Source organism: Bos grunniens, chromosome X (genome assembly GCF_055505025.1).
Source record: "Bos grunniens cultivar Pamir isolate PY7600 chromosome X, Bosgru_T2T1.0, whole genome shotgun sequence".
NCBI classification, from domain to species: Eukaryota; Metazoa; Chordata; class Mammalia; order Artiodactyla; family Bovidae; genus Bos; species Bos grunniens.
Window position 1 is genome coordinate 143419788 of NC_141194.1, and position 15854 is coordinate 143435641.

Below are 15854 nucleotides of genomic sequence, written 5' to 3' on the forward strand. Positions count from 1 at the left end.
CCTTTGGCCTGTGTGTGCTCTATCTCATGAGAACCAGACAGCAGCAAATGAGGCATAGAAGGGCCATGTCCAACAGAACCAAGCATTCCCTCCGGGACCTGGCTGGTAGGAGTTCGGATTTTTCTCAATTACCAGAAAGATTCTGTTACAAAGAACAAGGTCAGGCCCAAGTGGAGTTTTCTATCAGTTTTTTAATTGTTCTACTCCTATGTTTTTTTTTTTCTTCAGCGGTAAAATGGAACCTGTGTAAAGTCCTCAATGGCATGAGACTAACACCCATATGCTAAAGGAGGTGAGATGTTACTGAAGCTCTTACGCCAGTGTCAGCTCAGTCAACATCACTCACTGTCCTAGCCAATTTGACCAGTTTTCCTGTCAAACGGCTCATGCTGTGGGCCTTAGCTTCAGCGTGTTGTTGAGACACCATTGAATCGAAATAAAAACATGTAATTTGCTTTCATGAACATTTTATCATGCCAAAGAAAATATACTAGGTATTGTGCTCTGCTTTAAACAAACCCAATATATGAACGGATTGACAAAGTAGTGGCAGGTTATTAGCAAAAAGTTTCAACATAATTAGTAACAACAAGCTTTTCTGGTGCATTTTTAAACAATTAGTTTAATCAGTTCACACCTGCCTCGCTGTCACATACATAATGTCTATTTCCTTGAAACGTCTTCCAGTCAAATGTATTACAACCAATAGGAACAAGAACAAAATCGATGTTCTTATCGTTTTCAATTCAGCTTCTGACAAAAAAATACTGAAGTCATTGGGGCAATTCTTGCCCTACAGTATGGGAAACATTTTTAAATGAACAACAAGCTTTCACAGAGACTGTCTCTATCACATTGTTATTACAACATAGATGAGCTGAAACTTCATTTGTATAGATTTAGAGGAAAGAAGACCCTAAAGAGACAACAAGCATATAGAGGTAGTTGAATAGCAATATGGGAAGAAAAAAAAGAAGCATTATATTTATTCCCCGTTTGGGTCATTACAATGCAAGAGTAAAATGGCTGCTTAACAAACAATGGGAATTACAAACACAAAGACACATTTGCCACTGTTTAAATGGCTTGCTTGATATTTTAATCCTGGCATTACCAAGAACTGCATAAAATGATGGAACTAGTTTATCTAAGGTAAAGCCTATGAAGCCACACTGAACTATTTGCTCTCCTTTGATTTTGTTGTTGTTTATTATCATTGCTTTGACTATAGATAAATGTCAAGCAACTTTTAAAATGAAGCATAAGCTACAGTGTTGCTTTGTAAACTTGTTAATCACATTTGCTGCGACAAGGTTTTAAACGGCTACACAATCACGAAGCAAAAGCTTTAAAATGAGACCAGGAACAGAGATTACAGGCACTTCTCTCTCAAGGTTAACTTAGCGCATTTGAAAACACCCATTTGTAAGGGGAAATGTCTTCATTTCACCTCTGGTTGTGCATAATCCAGATTATTAAATAGTTGAACAGTGGGAGCTATCATTCTAAGAGGAACCAAATGCATACATTTGACTTGGCTCCTTTTCCTTCTTTCTTGCACTCAGAAAAGGCCACAAATTGCAGGCCATGCAGCCGGCTGCTTCTCAGAACTGTCTTCGATCAAATCAAAACCTCATTCCTCATGCCCAAGAATGGGCTGAAAATCTGTCCTTTTCTCTTATTTGGGATGCCTTCTATTTGCATCTCGATTGCACATCTCTGCTATGATTCTGCTTTGGGAAACAGAAATGGATGCAAAGTCAACATGTTAGGAACTCAAGGAACGAGTCCCTGAATAACACTCCCATCTTGGAAAAGGAGTTGGTGAAGGGAAACATAGTCCCCAACGGGTTCCAGTCCATCAACAGTATGTGATCTATTGGCAGTGAGAGACCTCTGGGTGCTGTGAACCAGCCTCAGAGCTCCACCGCTGCAACACCCAGTCACAGGGGACTATCTGAACCCAGTCCAGCTCCACAAGCCGAACTGGAAGCGCCACACGCGCGGTGATTTGGCTAGCCCCAGAGTGCTACGCAGCAGTGGGCTAGGTGCAGTCGTCCTTCACAAAAGGCGAATTGTTGACATAGTCCGTTCTCTACCCCGCTACAGAGGGGGCAAGCACTCTTTTCTCCAAGTTATCTACAGAAAATTAGCTTTTATCATTTTTCATTTTCTACATTTTGCTGGTTATTAGCTAGCAGCAATAATAGTACAGTACAAAGCAGAAAGGCATAATGTCTGCTTGGTACCTAATATATATATACACAAGTACACACACACACACAAACACACACACACATATATATGCACATCTATATACACCTATATACATCTTTATACACACACACACACACACACACACACACACACAGGGAAAATAACCTACTAGGAAAAGACTAGGTGAATCACAATAAACTAGCTGAATAAATGGCACTGACTACCAAGGGGGAAGTCTTGTCCTTCTGGCCTAGATTTAATTTTATGTTTTTACTGTGTATGCTCTTTATTCTTAAGCTTTGCAGCAAAATCAATTCACAAGCAGCAAAATAGTCATGTCCAATTGATTACCCCATTCAAGTACATATCAAAGAAAGTCAAGGCTTAGCTTTGCACCTTGCCTCCCACCACTACTGAAACAAAAGCTTGCTATAAAACAATCCAAATGTGTACCAAGGGTACTGGGAAGCAAGTGCATATCGGCCTAGCCAAGATCTATTGCTACAGTTAGTCCTCACTCATCAATGTGAAATATCCTATGATGTGGAATTTTATACATTTTGGAGAGCAAGCAGTGATGAGTTGGTTATTCTATGGAGTTAGAATTTAAGGATTCCATTTTACCAGAAATTCTAGACCTCCAAACAACACTACTTTTTAGTCCTCTTGAAAGAGGGGAAATTTGCTGGCATGGGATTTCCCCCTTATTTCTAACCCTCACTTGTTTTCCAGTCTTTTCACTTTCCCAAACAGACTTGACCCCCAAAAGAATTACATGTAAATCATCAAGTTATGGTCTGAAAATCAGGGGTGTGAATTCCCTCAACCAATTGTAAAGGGGTTGGAAATGGGTATTGTATGTAAAGGCAGGGTTTTATGGAAATGTAGCCCCTGATGATATTCTGTAACTATGAATAATCTAATCATAGCAGTTACTTGTTGAATGACTCCTACGTGCTAGGCACTATGCTAAGTGATGTATGTATATTATCTCACTTAATGTTGTATTAATAACAACCCTACATGCAGTATTCATCATCACCATTTGCTAGATGACAAACTGGTTCTCAGAAAAACTGAAATCACAAAAGTAACACATCTAGCATCAGAGACATTTATGACCCTCTGCTGCATTTATGCTAGATAATAGGAAACTATTGTCCTAGGACTGTATTCTGACCATCTGGTTGGGCACCAGGTGCGAACGGGAGCCTTTCATTTCCTCCTCCCTGAGCCTGGGAGAGTTTGCGTGGGCAGTAATCACTCCTATACTTCCATTTTTTACTGGCCCAGTTGGGCTCCAAACACCCAACCTGGGACCACAATGTTCTGACAACACGGTGTTCGTTAAGAAAGTGCAGAAGAGGTTATTTGGTTTCTGCTTACATGAATCTCTTTTCTGTTGCCTGGATCAACTCATTCTCCCTTTTGTGTTTCTGGCCACAGGTGGTAACGGAAGAAGTCAGGCTGATTACTTGCGGCAATAACCTCTCACGGGAACAGACTGGACGGGCTGCACATGAGTCAAGCATCACAGCTGTCCAGAGTCACATGGGGGATTACTTACGTGAAGGTAGGAATAACACAATTCATTTCTTCCCTGCCCTAATCTTTTCACTTGGTTGTTATAACACTCCTGTTTTCAGGTTGTCCTGGCACTAAAGAAACCAAACTGCACCAAGCAAGCTAAACAAGACCTCACTCTTACCCTCTTATCACTGTTCCTCCCCTGTGTTGAAATCTTTAGCCCATCACAACAAGGAGGGAAGATCATGTTTATATAAAATAATGGATTAACTGTCTGCTTCCTTTGAAAAGACTTAAAAAGCAAAAAGGTAGTTTGAGAGTTTTTTTTTAAAAGGGTTCTACATCTTTTTTTCCTGGTTTCTTTACACTTTCAATAATGAACCATCCTCATCAAGTGTTTCCACACATGCTAGCCAGGCCATGATCCTCACAACCCTGACTGACAAGAGGCGGGGTATGGAGGCTAACTGGGCATGGCTGTGACATGCCAGACTGAAAACCATCACCTCTGAAGAGTTACATATTCTCCTGCCGTCCCATTCTAACTGAATTGGAGAGAAATTAAGATATAATTAGATTGCTGAAATAAATGCATCTGGGAGATTGTAATAAAATATACTCCTCTAATTCATCTCTTGAGTCCAGAAAAATAATTCCTTCATCCTACCTCCATAGCAAATGGATTATTTTTATTGCACCCTGGCTTATTCCATAACCTATGCCGAATCCCATAAGTGTTTTCTACTGTTGCATTCAAATTGAAAGCAAAATAGAATCTGTAAAGATAGATGATCTTAGCATGATGCTGAACTTTAAGCATCCAATTGGATAGATACTGAAATGGTTCAAGAACTGGGGTCACATGTAGCACAAACCATTAAAGCAAAAATCACACATTTCTAGTATTGTTACTTCCCCCTAGGTACATGGTAAACCACAGCAATAAATAAAGCAGTATTTTTCAGTAATGCACACGTAAATAGTTACAAACACACATGTAGGGGAAAAAAGATATTGTAGTGCAAAAAATAAATTATTAAAACAGAAAGAACTATGAACATTATTTTACACAATGCTATATAAAATCTTAAAACATTTGGAATGAGATCTCAAAAGTCAGTAAGATAATGTAACAACATGATTAGGAACTGGGTATCACATTTCAACCACACAGTCATTCCTCTATGAAAGACAGAAAATTAAAGCAAAACCACTTTAAACTTTGAGAAAATTTTATGTCAAAATCAAAAAATTTTTTTTTCTTCTGGGCTCTTAAACAACCTCTGCTGTGCATGTAGTTGTGCAGCATGTCAAGAAGCATCTTCAGAAAGAAAGTTGCAAACAGATCACATTTTTCTGGTCTTTTCACTTAATTTCTCTCTGATCAATAGCAGGAGAGTGATTCTGTTTGATACTTCCTTCTAAGATGTTATTGCAATTAGATATATTTACAAGATGACTCCCCCGCAGTGGTGGGGGAGCGTGGGGCTCCTTTTCAGCTACCCACTCACTAGTTCTGGTTTCGGGATATAAAGGCCAGGACTCGCCGAATACCATTCAGCCGATCCTTCAGGGACCTCATTGCTAGGAACGGGAGCTGAGCTCGGCTTTCCAGTGGAAGAACCGCTAGCGTCCACCAGCACCAGGCCGGGCCATTCGGGTTGATCTGCAACAGAGAAATGGCATGGGTTCATCCTAGTCCCACAGAGGCGATCCCAGTCTGCAGGCTTCCAAAGCTGCCAGGAAACAATCCAGGTGGAACTGCTTCTGTGTATGGCAGAGACTGCTAATTACACCCCATCCCCAATATCTATTTCCCTTTAGCTTAGCTGGGCATACAGCCACTGGGGCCGAGGGGGGGAAGCTACATTGCTCAGTCTCCCTTGCAGCCATAAGACAAAATCCTGGCTAATGAGATGTAAGAGGCATTGATGCGTATAACTTCTGGGTCATTCTCTGGGAAAGGGGCATGTGCCCTCGCCTTCATCTTTTTCTCCCTTTCCCCTGGCCAGAGTGTGGACATAGTGATGATCACTTTCTTCACTCAGGAGGATGAGGGCAGCAGTTACAGGAGGGTAGAGCTTTGTCAGGAATGAGCCTGGGTGTCTGAAGATCTCACGGAATACGGCTGCCCTAGCTCCCCATCTCTATGACTTTTGCTCTCTATCTAGTTTACACTACAGTTATTTTTGGTAGTGGTTAAAGCAGACACATTGATACCTTAACAAATACCCCATACCTTCTAGCCAGTGTGAATTCATGAGCTGAACTAGCTACTGCAGTCAGCCCTCCATATCCACAGACTCAACCAACTACAGATTGAAATTGGTTGGCTGAATCTGCAGACGTGAAACCTGTAGATGCAGACGGCTGGTTGTACTCATTGCTCTGCATCACTTTATAGAAGGGGCCTCCTGGAACCAATCCCCCGTGGAGACTGAGAGATGACTATTGAGCCTCTTCCACCTCTTAGATTCTGTTTAGGCCCTTTGGCCTGGTATGCAAAGCATGTGAGCCTTCAGTTCTTATGGCTTCTTAGGCTTTGTGTGTCTCTTACCTCCCTTCCTTTCCCTGTTTCTGGCTGAAGGCAAGAGTCTACATATGCCAGGTCACTATATGGGCCACAGTTAGCTTCTCCCCAAAAACCAGAGCCAATGGTTCACAGTCCCAAAGGAAAACTTTGCAAAAATTCCAATTGCAAAACACAGTCACATGGAAATATATTCCACCCCAGGTTTCCTCGATAAAGAGCTTTCCCACCCCACAGAAATCCTGCACCAAAATTCTGTCAGCAGTGGCCCAGGCACACATTGTAGGCATTGATGACTTATTTTCTTGTTTGTTATTGTTTAGTTGCTCAGTCATGTCTGACTCTTTTGCAACCCCTCCAGGCTCCAGTGTCCATAGAATTTTCCAGGCAAGAATACTGGAGTGGGTTGCCATTTCCTTCACCAGTGATTCTTCCCCACACAGGGATCAAACTCATGTCTCCTGAGTTGCAGGTGGATTCTTTACCACTGAGCCACCAGGGAAACCCAACTTATTTCCTGCTAAGCCCCAAATGAGCTTCCTGCCCACATCCTTGGGAAGGTTGGCTTTAGGACTGCAGAGAACCACATTCTGGTCAAACCATCTACACATGGGATTATTTGCCTCCAAATTGGTCACCTAATTTTCTCCCAACCCTTGCTTCCTCTTTGCTTCTCTATGTCTCTAGATTCATTTGGATTCTTTTTGTCCCTCACTGCAGTCTGTAACATCTCCTCCCTCCTCTGATAAGTTCTGAATGTTAGATTGACATATCCTGAACTGTATTTCCCAAGATCATTAAGAAAGATACTTAAGCTGATGTTAATACATGTGGCAGTTTCTAAGAAACCCCCTCTGGAGCCTTAGAACATTCTTATTAATGGCACCACTGGGGCTTATAGAATTGAATTGCTCAAACTAGATGTGATTTTTTTTTTTTTCTGCTGCTGCCGCCAAAGCAACATGTTAACAGTCCTCATAAGAAATGAAACAGAACCCAAGATTTCAGCTTTCTGTGTCACTGAGCCCTTATGAATCGCTCTGTGGCATCTGTGTTTTCTTTTATGGAAGATGCTGTCACCATTACTGATCTCTATCTTCTGCCTGACTGGGGGAGAATGCTTTCCAGAAGATGAAGGGGAATATTCAACTTGATCGTGAGCTTTCTCAGAGCTCTGTCATAATCATGAGTCACACTGGCCCAGAGCCAGGAGCCTGATCACTGGGAAGCATTAACTGCCCTTCTCCCTCCAACATTCATGATGCCTTTGAATAGGGGGAAGGAGCCACATTTGTGGTCTGGAGAAAACAAGACACTTCAGCCCATTAGGGAAGAGATTGGTGTTTTACAGCCTCAGAAGGCAAGAGGAAGAAGGAACTTTAGAGACCTCGTCGTCTACCTCCCTCATTTCAGAGATGGGGGGAAAGTTGACAGAAGGGAAAGGACTTGCCCAAGGTCACATAGCTAGATGTAAGGAGGATCAATCTTTTAGCATGGATGTCAGAACCTACATACTCTATTTAACTACTGTGACAGAGTCAACAATGAGTATAAGTCAAGAATCAAGGAAGTTATGGGGATGATATTGCAGAAGCTAGCTCAGAATGTGGAAAGGTGATGGTGTGAAAATATTAATATTTGACTACAACACCTCCAATCTTGTCCTAGAGAGACAGTATTCCCTGATTTACACTAGGCATGGAAAGCTTAAGGAAAATTAGCTACCGTCACTTTCCTGGGGAGCTTTTTTCTGATCTGTAGCTGGATCTCTCACATGGACCTATCCCTCCAGGAAATAGACTGATCTGTTAGAATCTAGTGAGCTCTTTTATAGTAGAGAAAAGGGTAGATTTAAGGATTGGGTCAGTTTTCTCAGGAAACTTGCTCATCCATAACAAGGACAATGATAAGGGTCTAGACCTCCAGGGCTAAGCTTCGAGGGAGCTGGGTATGGAAAGTTTCTGTGGTCCTGCAGCTGGAGCCTGAAAGGTGGCTGGCCCTGAGCAATGGGGAAGAGAGCAACCAGGAAGAGAGTTCTGAAGCCCCTGAGACATGGCAGCCTTTGGTCTCAGTTTCCCTAGATCCCCTTCTTTTAGGCCTGGCCTTTTGTGATTCCTGTCACCCTAACACATCACCACAGTGGGCATCTGGACTCCCATGAAAGACTTTTCTGTTGATGGTGCCTGTGTTCCCATCCTCTCACCTAACTAATCTCTCAAAACCTGTCTTTGATCCAAATTCCTACTGCTTTACTTTAGTTACCCCAAGTCTGACTTGGGGTCCTTTTGTTCTTAACCATGATGCCCATTGCCTAGCCAAATGAGACCAATTTGGATCCATCTTCCCCTCTACACTAAATTTGCTGGATGGAAAGCACACACCCATCTAATCACAAAACCCAGGCTCTCTTATCTGGCGGGAATGACTGATTACAAAAAGGCATTTTCATATACCTGGGGATCAGCATCCTTCTCTGGCATTGGGCCAAAATGATTGAGTATCCGGTTCTTCAGAGATGATTTGAGGGAATGGAACCATGATGACGCTTGCTCATAAACACAGCTATGTAATCCCATGAGCTCAGCACAATCCTCTCCTTGAACCTGAAAGTACCAAAGTAGAATGAAGTGTTCTGTAGCTTCTCCATCACACCTAGAACCCGTTTTGACACGTGGCTCTTTGAGCATCCCTCCTGCCACCCTCTGGGAAGGCTCACCCTTCTGGTTGTCTGCTGTGTGATGTGTGAAAGGCTCTTCAGCTGGATGATGGACTGTGTGGAAATACTGCTGAGGGTGGTGGATTGGAGAAAGGTTCAGCTGGGTAAATGAGCTGAAACAGCCAGACATATAGAAAACTAGCGATGCAAACTGGCCTGAGTGGATGCGTGCTGTTCAGCTAGGTTGTGCTGGTTCACACCTCTCTCCTTTTCATTTTTGACATCTGCTTTCCCATTGCTCCCTGGGAAGAGGGACATGAATGTGTCTGTGTCTCAGCATGCAACTCTATCTTCCAAGGCAAATACATTTATTTATTGAGCAAATGTTTATTACTCTTGTACTATGTAGTGAATATAAATATCAATGATTATGCGATAATTTACCCATTAATTCAGAAAACCCAGGATTAACTGGACATGTCCTCTTTCTCCCTTATGGAATGATGGATTATCGGGAAGGGCTCTTGGCCACATTGCATGTTTAAAAATAGAAATGTGCACGTGAATCTACAATTGTCTCAAAGGAAAAAGTTGTAAAAGATAAATAAATAAATCAAATATATATATATACATACACACACACACACACACACACACACACACATGTAGATCGAGCTCCAGATCTTGGTATCCCTGGCAGAGACCCAATTCCAGTGTGAATGGGCTGCAGGGTTGATCTGGCTCGGAACCTTTCATGCACAGATACAACTCAGCAAGTAAGCAGGGGAAGGCTGGACACGGCTGTGCACTGGTGCTCCACAATTGAACTGCAACCCGGCAGCATTCAGTGTGGCTGCAGCAGATGGGGAAGAAATCCCCAGGCTCCCATCAGTGCCGAGAAATCCTCCTGCAATCATCTTGATCTGCCAAGCTACATGGAGAGCCTGGCTTCAGAATTCTTGGCACCGGCCACCCTCACCTTTTGGTCTTCAATGTATTCGATGTCAGCTGTGTTGTAACCATCCCGCTGGCCCTGATGGAGGACCTTGAAGCGCCTCTTGCCTATGCTGTCGACCACTGAGCGGCCATCAGCAAAGAACTGAACATTTCTGATCTCTAGGATGCAGCCATATTCTGCAAACCTGTTTAGAGGGAATGGAGTTATGAAAGTAAATTCTCGATAAGCTGTTTCCCTTGCCCGCTATCCCCACTCCATCTCTATACCCCATGTTGTGTCTTGAGGGACTTCTGCCTTCTTGTCTGTCCCAGGGTCTATGGCTGCAATAACACCACAGGCAATGCTTGTGTGAAAACTGATCTTAATGTGTAACTGTTACCGTTTATTGTGCTGTACTCAGTACTTTATCAGAGAAGGCACTGGCAACCCACTCCAGTACTGTTGCCTGGGACATCCCATGGACGGAGGAGCCTGGTAGGTTACAGTCTATGGGGTCACTAAGAGTCGGACACGACTTCACTTTCACTTTCACTTTCATGCACTGGAGAAGGAAATGGCAACCCACTCCAGTCTTCTTGCCTGGAGAATCCCAGGGACGGGGGAGCCTGCTGGGCTGCCGTCTCTGGGGTCGCACAGAGTCGGACACGACTGAAGCGACTCAGCAGCAGCAGCAGCAGTACTCTATGAGCATTATTAACTCCCCAGTCCTTCCAACAAACCAGAGAAGTCGGCACTATTATTGTACACATCCTACAGATAAGGAAACGGAGTCACAGAAAGGTTGAGTTATTTGCCCGAAGTCAAACTTCCTCCAAGGCTGGAGCCACAATATGAACCCAGGCAGTTTAATTCCAGGGCTCATACTCTTATAAAACAAGTTTTAGAATATGTATCAGCCATTTAACAAAAGGTTGATCCTGGGGTCCCTTTAAATAGGCAGCCTCTTACATGATAAAACTAGGGGCCAGAGGGATCCTGATCCTTACAAACGCACCTGGAAGGGCCCCGAAGTAAGACCACAAATCCTTTCCACCCAACCTCCCTTGACGCACCTAATTCCTCGCTTACCCTTTGACAGGATCTCCAAGGCACATGCCAAACTGTCGTGTGCCTGTCTCAATGCATCTACGGATCATCAGACGGTAGCAAGGCTCAAAGATGTGCAGGGGACAAGGAACCGTGGGGTAGGCCATGGTGCACACGAAAATAGGCACGTTCTTATTTAAGCTGTCAGGAAGAGCAAATGACATGGATCTCACAGCATGGGAGCAGAACAGAGAAAGGCTGGTCGAATTTCACCATGTGGATCCCCCACAGGAAGACAAGGAGGCATAAAGTGTGGACAGCTGATAAAAAATAGTAAAATGCATCTGATGCTGTAGGCTGAGTCCCATTACCTGATGCACAGGTTAGCCTAAGGGCTATGATTAAAATGGATATTCTATACATTCTAATTTGGGTAATGAAGTTGTCTAGTACCTTAACATTGTCGATGATAGTTATACCTCATATTTTTCTTTCTTTCATACTCTCCACTCCAAACAATCTCTCCAGGTGTCTTGCTGGCAGTATGGGGAAGGGCACTGGTGGTAAAAGTGAACCCAGCTCTCCAGAGGGATGGTGGGGAAATCTCTGCAAGATCCCTGTGAGCATCTCCCATTTGCAAAGCTCCCAGAGGATGTGCATGGCAGGTCCAGCTGGGAGGAGGGAGCAGTAGAGAGGCAAAAGTAATATAGCCCAGTGATGCTCAAATGCTCCTGTGCATTGGAGTCACTGGAGGACCTTAAACACAGACAACCTGGCCACTGCACCTCGCCCTCCCAGAGACTCTGGTGCAGTGGCTCTGAAATCAAGACCTACGAGTCTGCCTCTCAATCTGTGCCCATGAAGATTCAGACACAGCCTGATGGAGAACCACCAACCAGGCCAGCTCCTCCCGATCACAGTTCTGTTTGTCCAGTAAATCCAAGGGACATCTGAACCTAAACCTGCCAACAAATATAAGATTGTCTGCCCAAATCTCAAAAGGATTAAATTTGATTCCCCTAAAGGAATATCCCCAGTAAATTCCAGTTTTTATTAATAAGACATTAAATGATACATGAGAAGAGGGTTCAGAAAGATTCAAGGTGAACTTAATATCAGAAAGAAAGATAAAGACTCCTGCAGTAGATCTAATATGTCAATGAGAAAAGAAGGACTGCACTTCTGGCTTCCCAGGGAAACATGTTAGTCAAAGGGAGAGGTGCAAACGAACTGGTTTCAGTTTAACAATGTTTTCTATGGGGTGGGCATAAACCCAGAACAGCCTCCTCGGGAACTTCATCCTCAGAACACTGTAAGAATTCCACCTGGAATGGGGAGATGAGTGGGCAGCAGTACGAGAGGCAGAAATTAGTGACTTCACGCTGCTTTTTCTGCTACATGAGGCAGAGAGTTTGGAGCCCTACTTCCATCTCACCCCTACTCGCTACCTCTCACAACACCTGTGATGGAAGAGGAATCATAATAACCAGAAGCGTTGTTACCATTACTTTTATTAAGTGCTTATTCTGCACCAGCTCATTTGATCCTCATAATGAGTCCTTGAGGTAGGAACTACTATTATCCCCAAGTTACAGATGAGGAAACTGAGGCCCAAAGACATTAAGTGGCTTGTCTAAGGCCATGAAGTCTACTCACTTTGTGGTGAAACTGTGTCCCAAGCCCAGGTCTGACTGACATCAAAGTTCTTAACCTCATAGAACCTCCTTATGTATCTGAAGACTGTCTTCAGAATATAGCTGACCCTTGAACAACTCGGGGGTTACAGGGACTGACCCTCTGCACAGTTGAAAATCAGCATGTAACTTAGAGCCAGTTCTCTTTATCCATGCTTCCCTGGTGGCTCAGCTGGTAAAGAATCTGCCCACAATGCAGGAGACCTGGGTTCAATCCTTGGGTTGGGAAGATCCCCTGGAGAAGGGAACAGCTACCCACTCCGGTATGCTGGCCTGGAGAATTCCACGGACTGTATAGTCCATGGGGTCAGAAAGAGTTGGACACAACTGAGTGGCTTTCACTTTCATTGATCTTTATCCACGGTTCAGCATCCATGGATCTGACCAACCACACATTGGATCATGCAGTACTGCAGTATTTACTACTGAAAAAAATCCACATATAAGTAGAACTGCATGATTCAAATCCATGTTGTTTAAGGGTCAACTATACTTCATTCAGTTCCTCTGATAACTTATTCCAATCTAATCCTGCCCATGACACCCAGCTACTAGTGCCAATAACCTGGTCAGTGGTTTGACTTAAGTTTCTTCAGTGGTGAGCTGGTAAATGAACAATCAGCTTTCTAGGGGTGGGGAGGGGAAGTCCTTGTTACTGCATTTGCCAATTTTCACGGTGTCAACACTCTCACTGTGGCCAATTTCAAGCTATCAGCATGGTATCATTAAATGGGGAAGATATGTGCACTTTCAGTTCTATGAGCTGGCGTGAATGAAACTGAAAACAGCAGTGTGCATACTTAGAAAGTTCTTCCATTTCCTCTTCATAAAGCCTCCTTCGTTCCTTGAGTTCTTCTGGAAGGAATTTAGCTATTAGCTCTTCCATTATGACGTTTTTGCTGTACTTTCTTGATGCCAAGCACTACATGGGGAACAAGGCAGTTAGATATTATGCAGTCATCAGAGAAATACAAAGCATTGCTGATGTAATCAGTAGAACATTTCAGTGACCAACATACTGGAGTAACGTGGATAGACACATTGGCAGCTCATATGATCATAATGTATATAATCTCTGGAGGTTAGAGTTTACCTTAAAAAAAACACATGCAATGAATTACTTTTATAATTAGAACAAATATTTTAACAAGGAAAAACACCTGCATTGAAGTTTTAAAAATGCCATAGCCTTCCTAAAACACTGAAATTGATTATGATCATGTTTCTTGTCAATTAAGGGAGACAATCCTTTCCTTTCCTTTTTTCTGATTATTGTGTTTATAAGCTCCCAGAATGTTCTCCACTTGAGATATGCTGCAAGTCCGTGGTCAAATGGTTCAGGGAACTAAAAAGCAATTTAAAAATCATTCATCCTTTCCTGCCCTGCCACACTCTCAGTGCTTGGCTTCTGGATATTTTGAGTCTATATATTATAACTATTTTTCTCCTCTAACTTAACTATTTTTAAAATAAACTAAATACTGGTGATTTCATTTCCCATTTTTTTTTTATTATAACATCTAGATATCATTAAATTCACGTTATAAACCCTGATTTCAGAACCTAACTCAGGCTCAACTGTCACTATTACTCTTATCCCAAACACCCCTAGTCTATGCATATCCAAGGAGCTGTAAGGAGTGGGTGTTAACAGCATGAACCAGACAATGGGGATGACAACATCTGCAGAGAATTGCTGGTTATGGAAACTACCCACACAGACCCAGCAGGGGGAGCTCCTGAGTATAACACTGCAGGCTTCAGACATTTTCCCCTTTGCCAACGTCTGTCTATTCCGCAGTGAACATGATCGGAATAAGATATTTCTCTCTCTGGAAAATGGTGCAAGTATGACCCCAGGTGAATACCCAGAGACAGGTGGAAATAACTTCTAGCCCCTAAGTCCAGGATCCCATAGCCTCTGCTTCCAGGATGCCTTCTTAGCCACTGGCATTGCCTGGCTCAAGGAAAATCAAAGGCTTGCCCAGTCTTTGGGAGAAAGCAATGGCTCAGAAGGTAGCCTATCCAAAAAGGAGGTGACATCTCTGCTGATGCTAAAACAAAAACCCAGGAAAGGCACATATTAAAATGTCAACAGTATATTTTCCTTCTTTCTGCTGTTCTGAATGTTGTAATGTTCCCACAACACGAATGCATTATTTAAGTATAACAGCCATGGGCTTCTCACCTACAATCAGTACAGCAATCCCCCCTCTTTACCCCGGCCAGACATGACACTGACCCTCCCTCCATCCCAACACACACCCTCAGGGCTATCCTGGGTGATTATCTCACTTCCTTCCCTTAGTCTAAATGGTGGGGTGCTGGGAAAGCTCAACATGTGACTTCTCTGGATCTACATTCACCAAGAGAGAGTCTTGCATCATCTCCAGCTTCTCCTCAGGGATGACAGGGGTCAAGGAACATGAATACTAATTGTAAAATGTGGCAAACAAGTCCCTGGCAGGGGGAGAGGGGTGACAAGACGGATTCCCAGATCTTCTTGTGCTATAGAAAATTACAGCAAATCCACTTGAAAAGCAAAGGTGGCTGTTTGTGTGATTCATTTTAGAGGACCTGGAAGCCCCAGAGATTTTCAAGCACACAAATACCTGCTAATAATAAAGGAGGCAGCTGAGGAGAGGGACAAGGACCACAATGAAGGGCTGTGAGGTTTTCCTGGGGACCTGGGGGTGATCTCTTCAAACTATGGAATAAACACTGATGATAAAGGAACACTGGAGCTCATAGATGAATGAGCCAAGGCCAGTGAATCAGGGGCCATGATGGGATTAGAACCAAGATCCATGTTTATCATCAATTTGATCTGTGTTTATCACCACTTTGATTCATGTTTATTATCATTTTGATATTTTTGTTTCCAACACAGATTGATCTCACTGCTAGCAGTTCATAAAAAGCTAGCTGTTGCCTCATTTCTCTGGAGGACTTTGTGGAGAGAGGAGGGGTGGCTCTAAGACAGGAGAAATTGATGGTCTGAAGGGGTGTTTTGCTCTAGCACAGTGCAGTGGCTTGGGATCCAATAGGATACTGTCTTCATGCCCAATTCCAAATAAACTAACCCGATCAAGAAAGAAACAACGTTTTACCTGGGAAAGACCGTCTTTGCACAGTGGACACTTCGCATTGTGATCTAGACATCTTTCAAGGCATTTTAAGCAAAAGGTGTGCCCACAGGGTGTTGTGACTGGTTCGTAGAATAATCTGAAATTTAGGAATCAAAAT

At 43.2% G+C, this 15854-nt stretch overlaps 1 protein-coding gene across 4 annotated transcripts in view; it reads right to left on the bottom strand.

Annotated features, from left to right (window-relative positions):
• Window positions 1–450: 450 nt before the first annotated feature.
• The window catches only part of LONRF3 (LON peptidase N-terminal domain and ring finger 3), a 39860-nt gene continuing 24456 nt past the window's right edge, over window positions 451–15854 (bottom strand). For 2 of the 4 annotated variants that reach the window (XM_086388260.1, XM_086388259.1), the window contains 6 exons: window positions 15719–15833; window positions 13409–13530; window positions 10957–11115; window positions 9910–10072; window positions 8728–8877; window positions 451–5410 (listed from right to left, as the gene is read on the bottom strand). In XM_086388260.1, the coding sequence (XP_086244386.1) occupies window positions 5255–5410; window positions 8728–8877; window positions 9910–10072; window positions 10957–11115; window positions 13409–13530; window positions 15719–15833 (865 nt within the window). In that variant the 3' untranslated portion in view covers window positions 451–5254. Of the gene's footprint in view, window positions 5411–8727; window positions 8878–8990; window positions 9233–9909; window positions 10073–10956; window positions 11116–11393; window positions 11586–13408; window positions 13531–15718; window positions 15834–15854 lie in introns of all 4 variants that reach the window. The other 2 variants (XM_086388261.1, XR_015159131.1) reach the window with 2 other exon arrangements.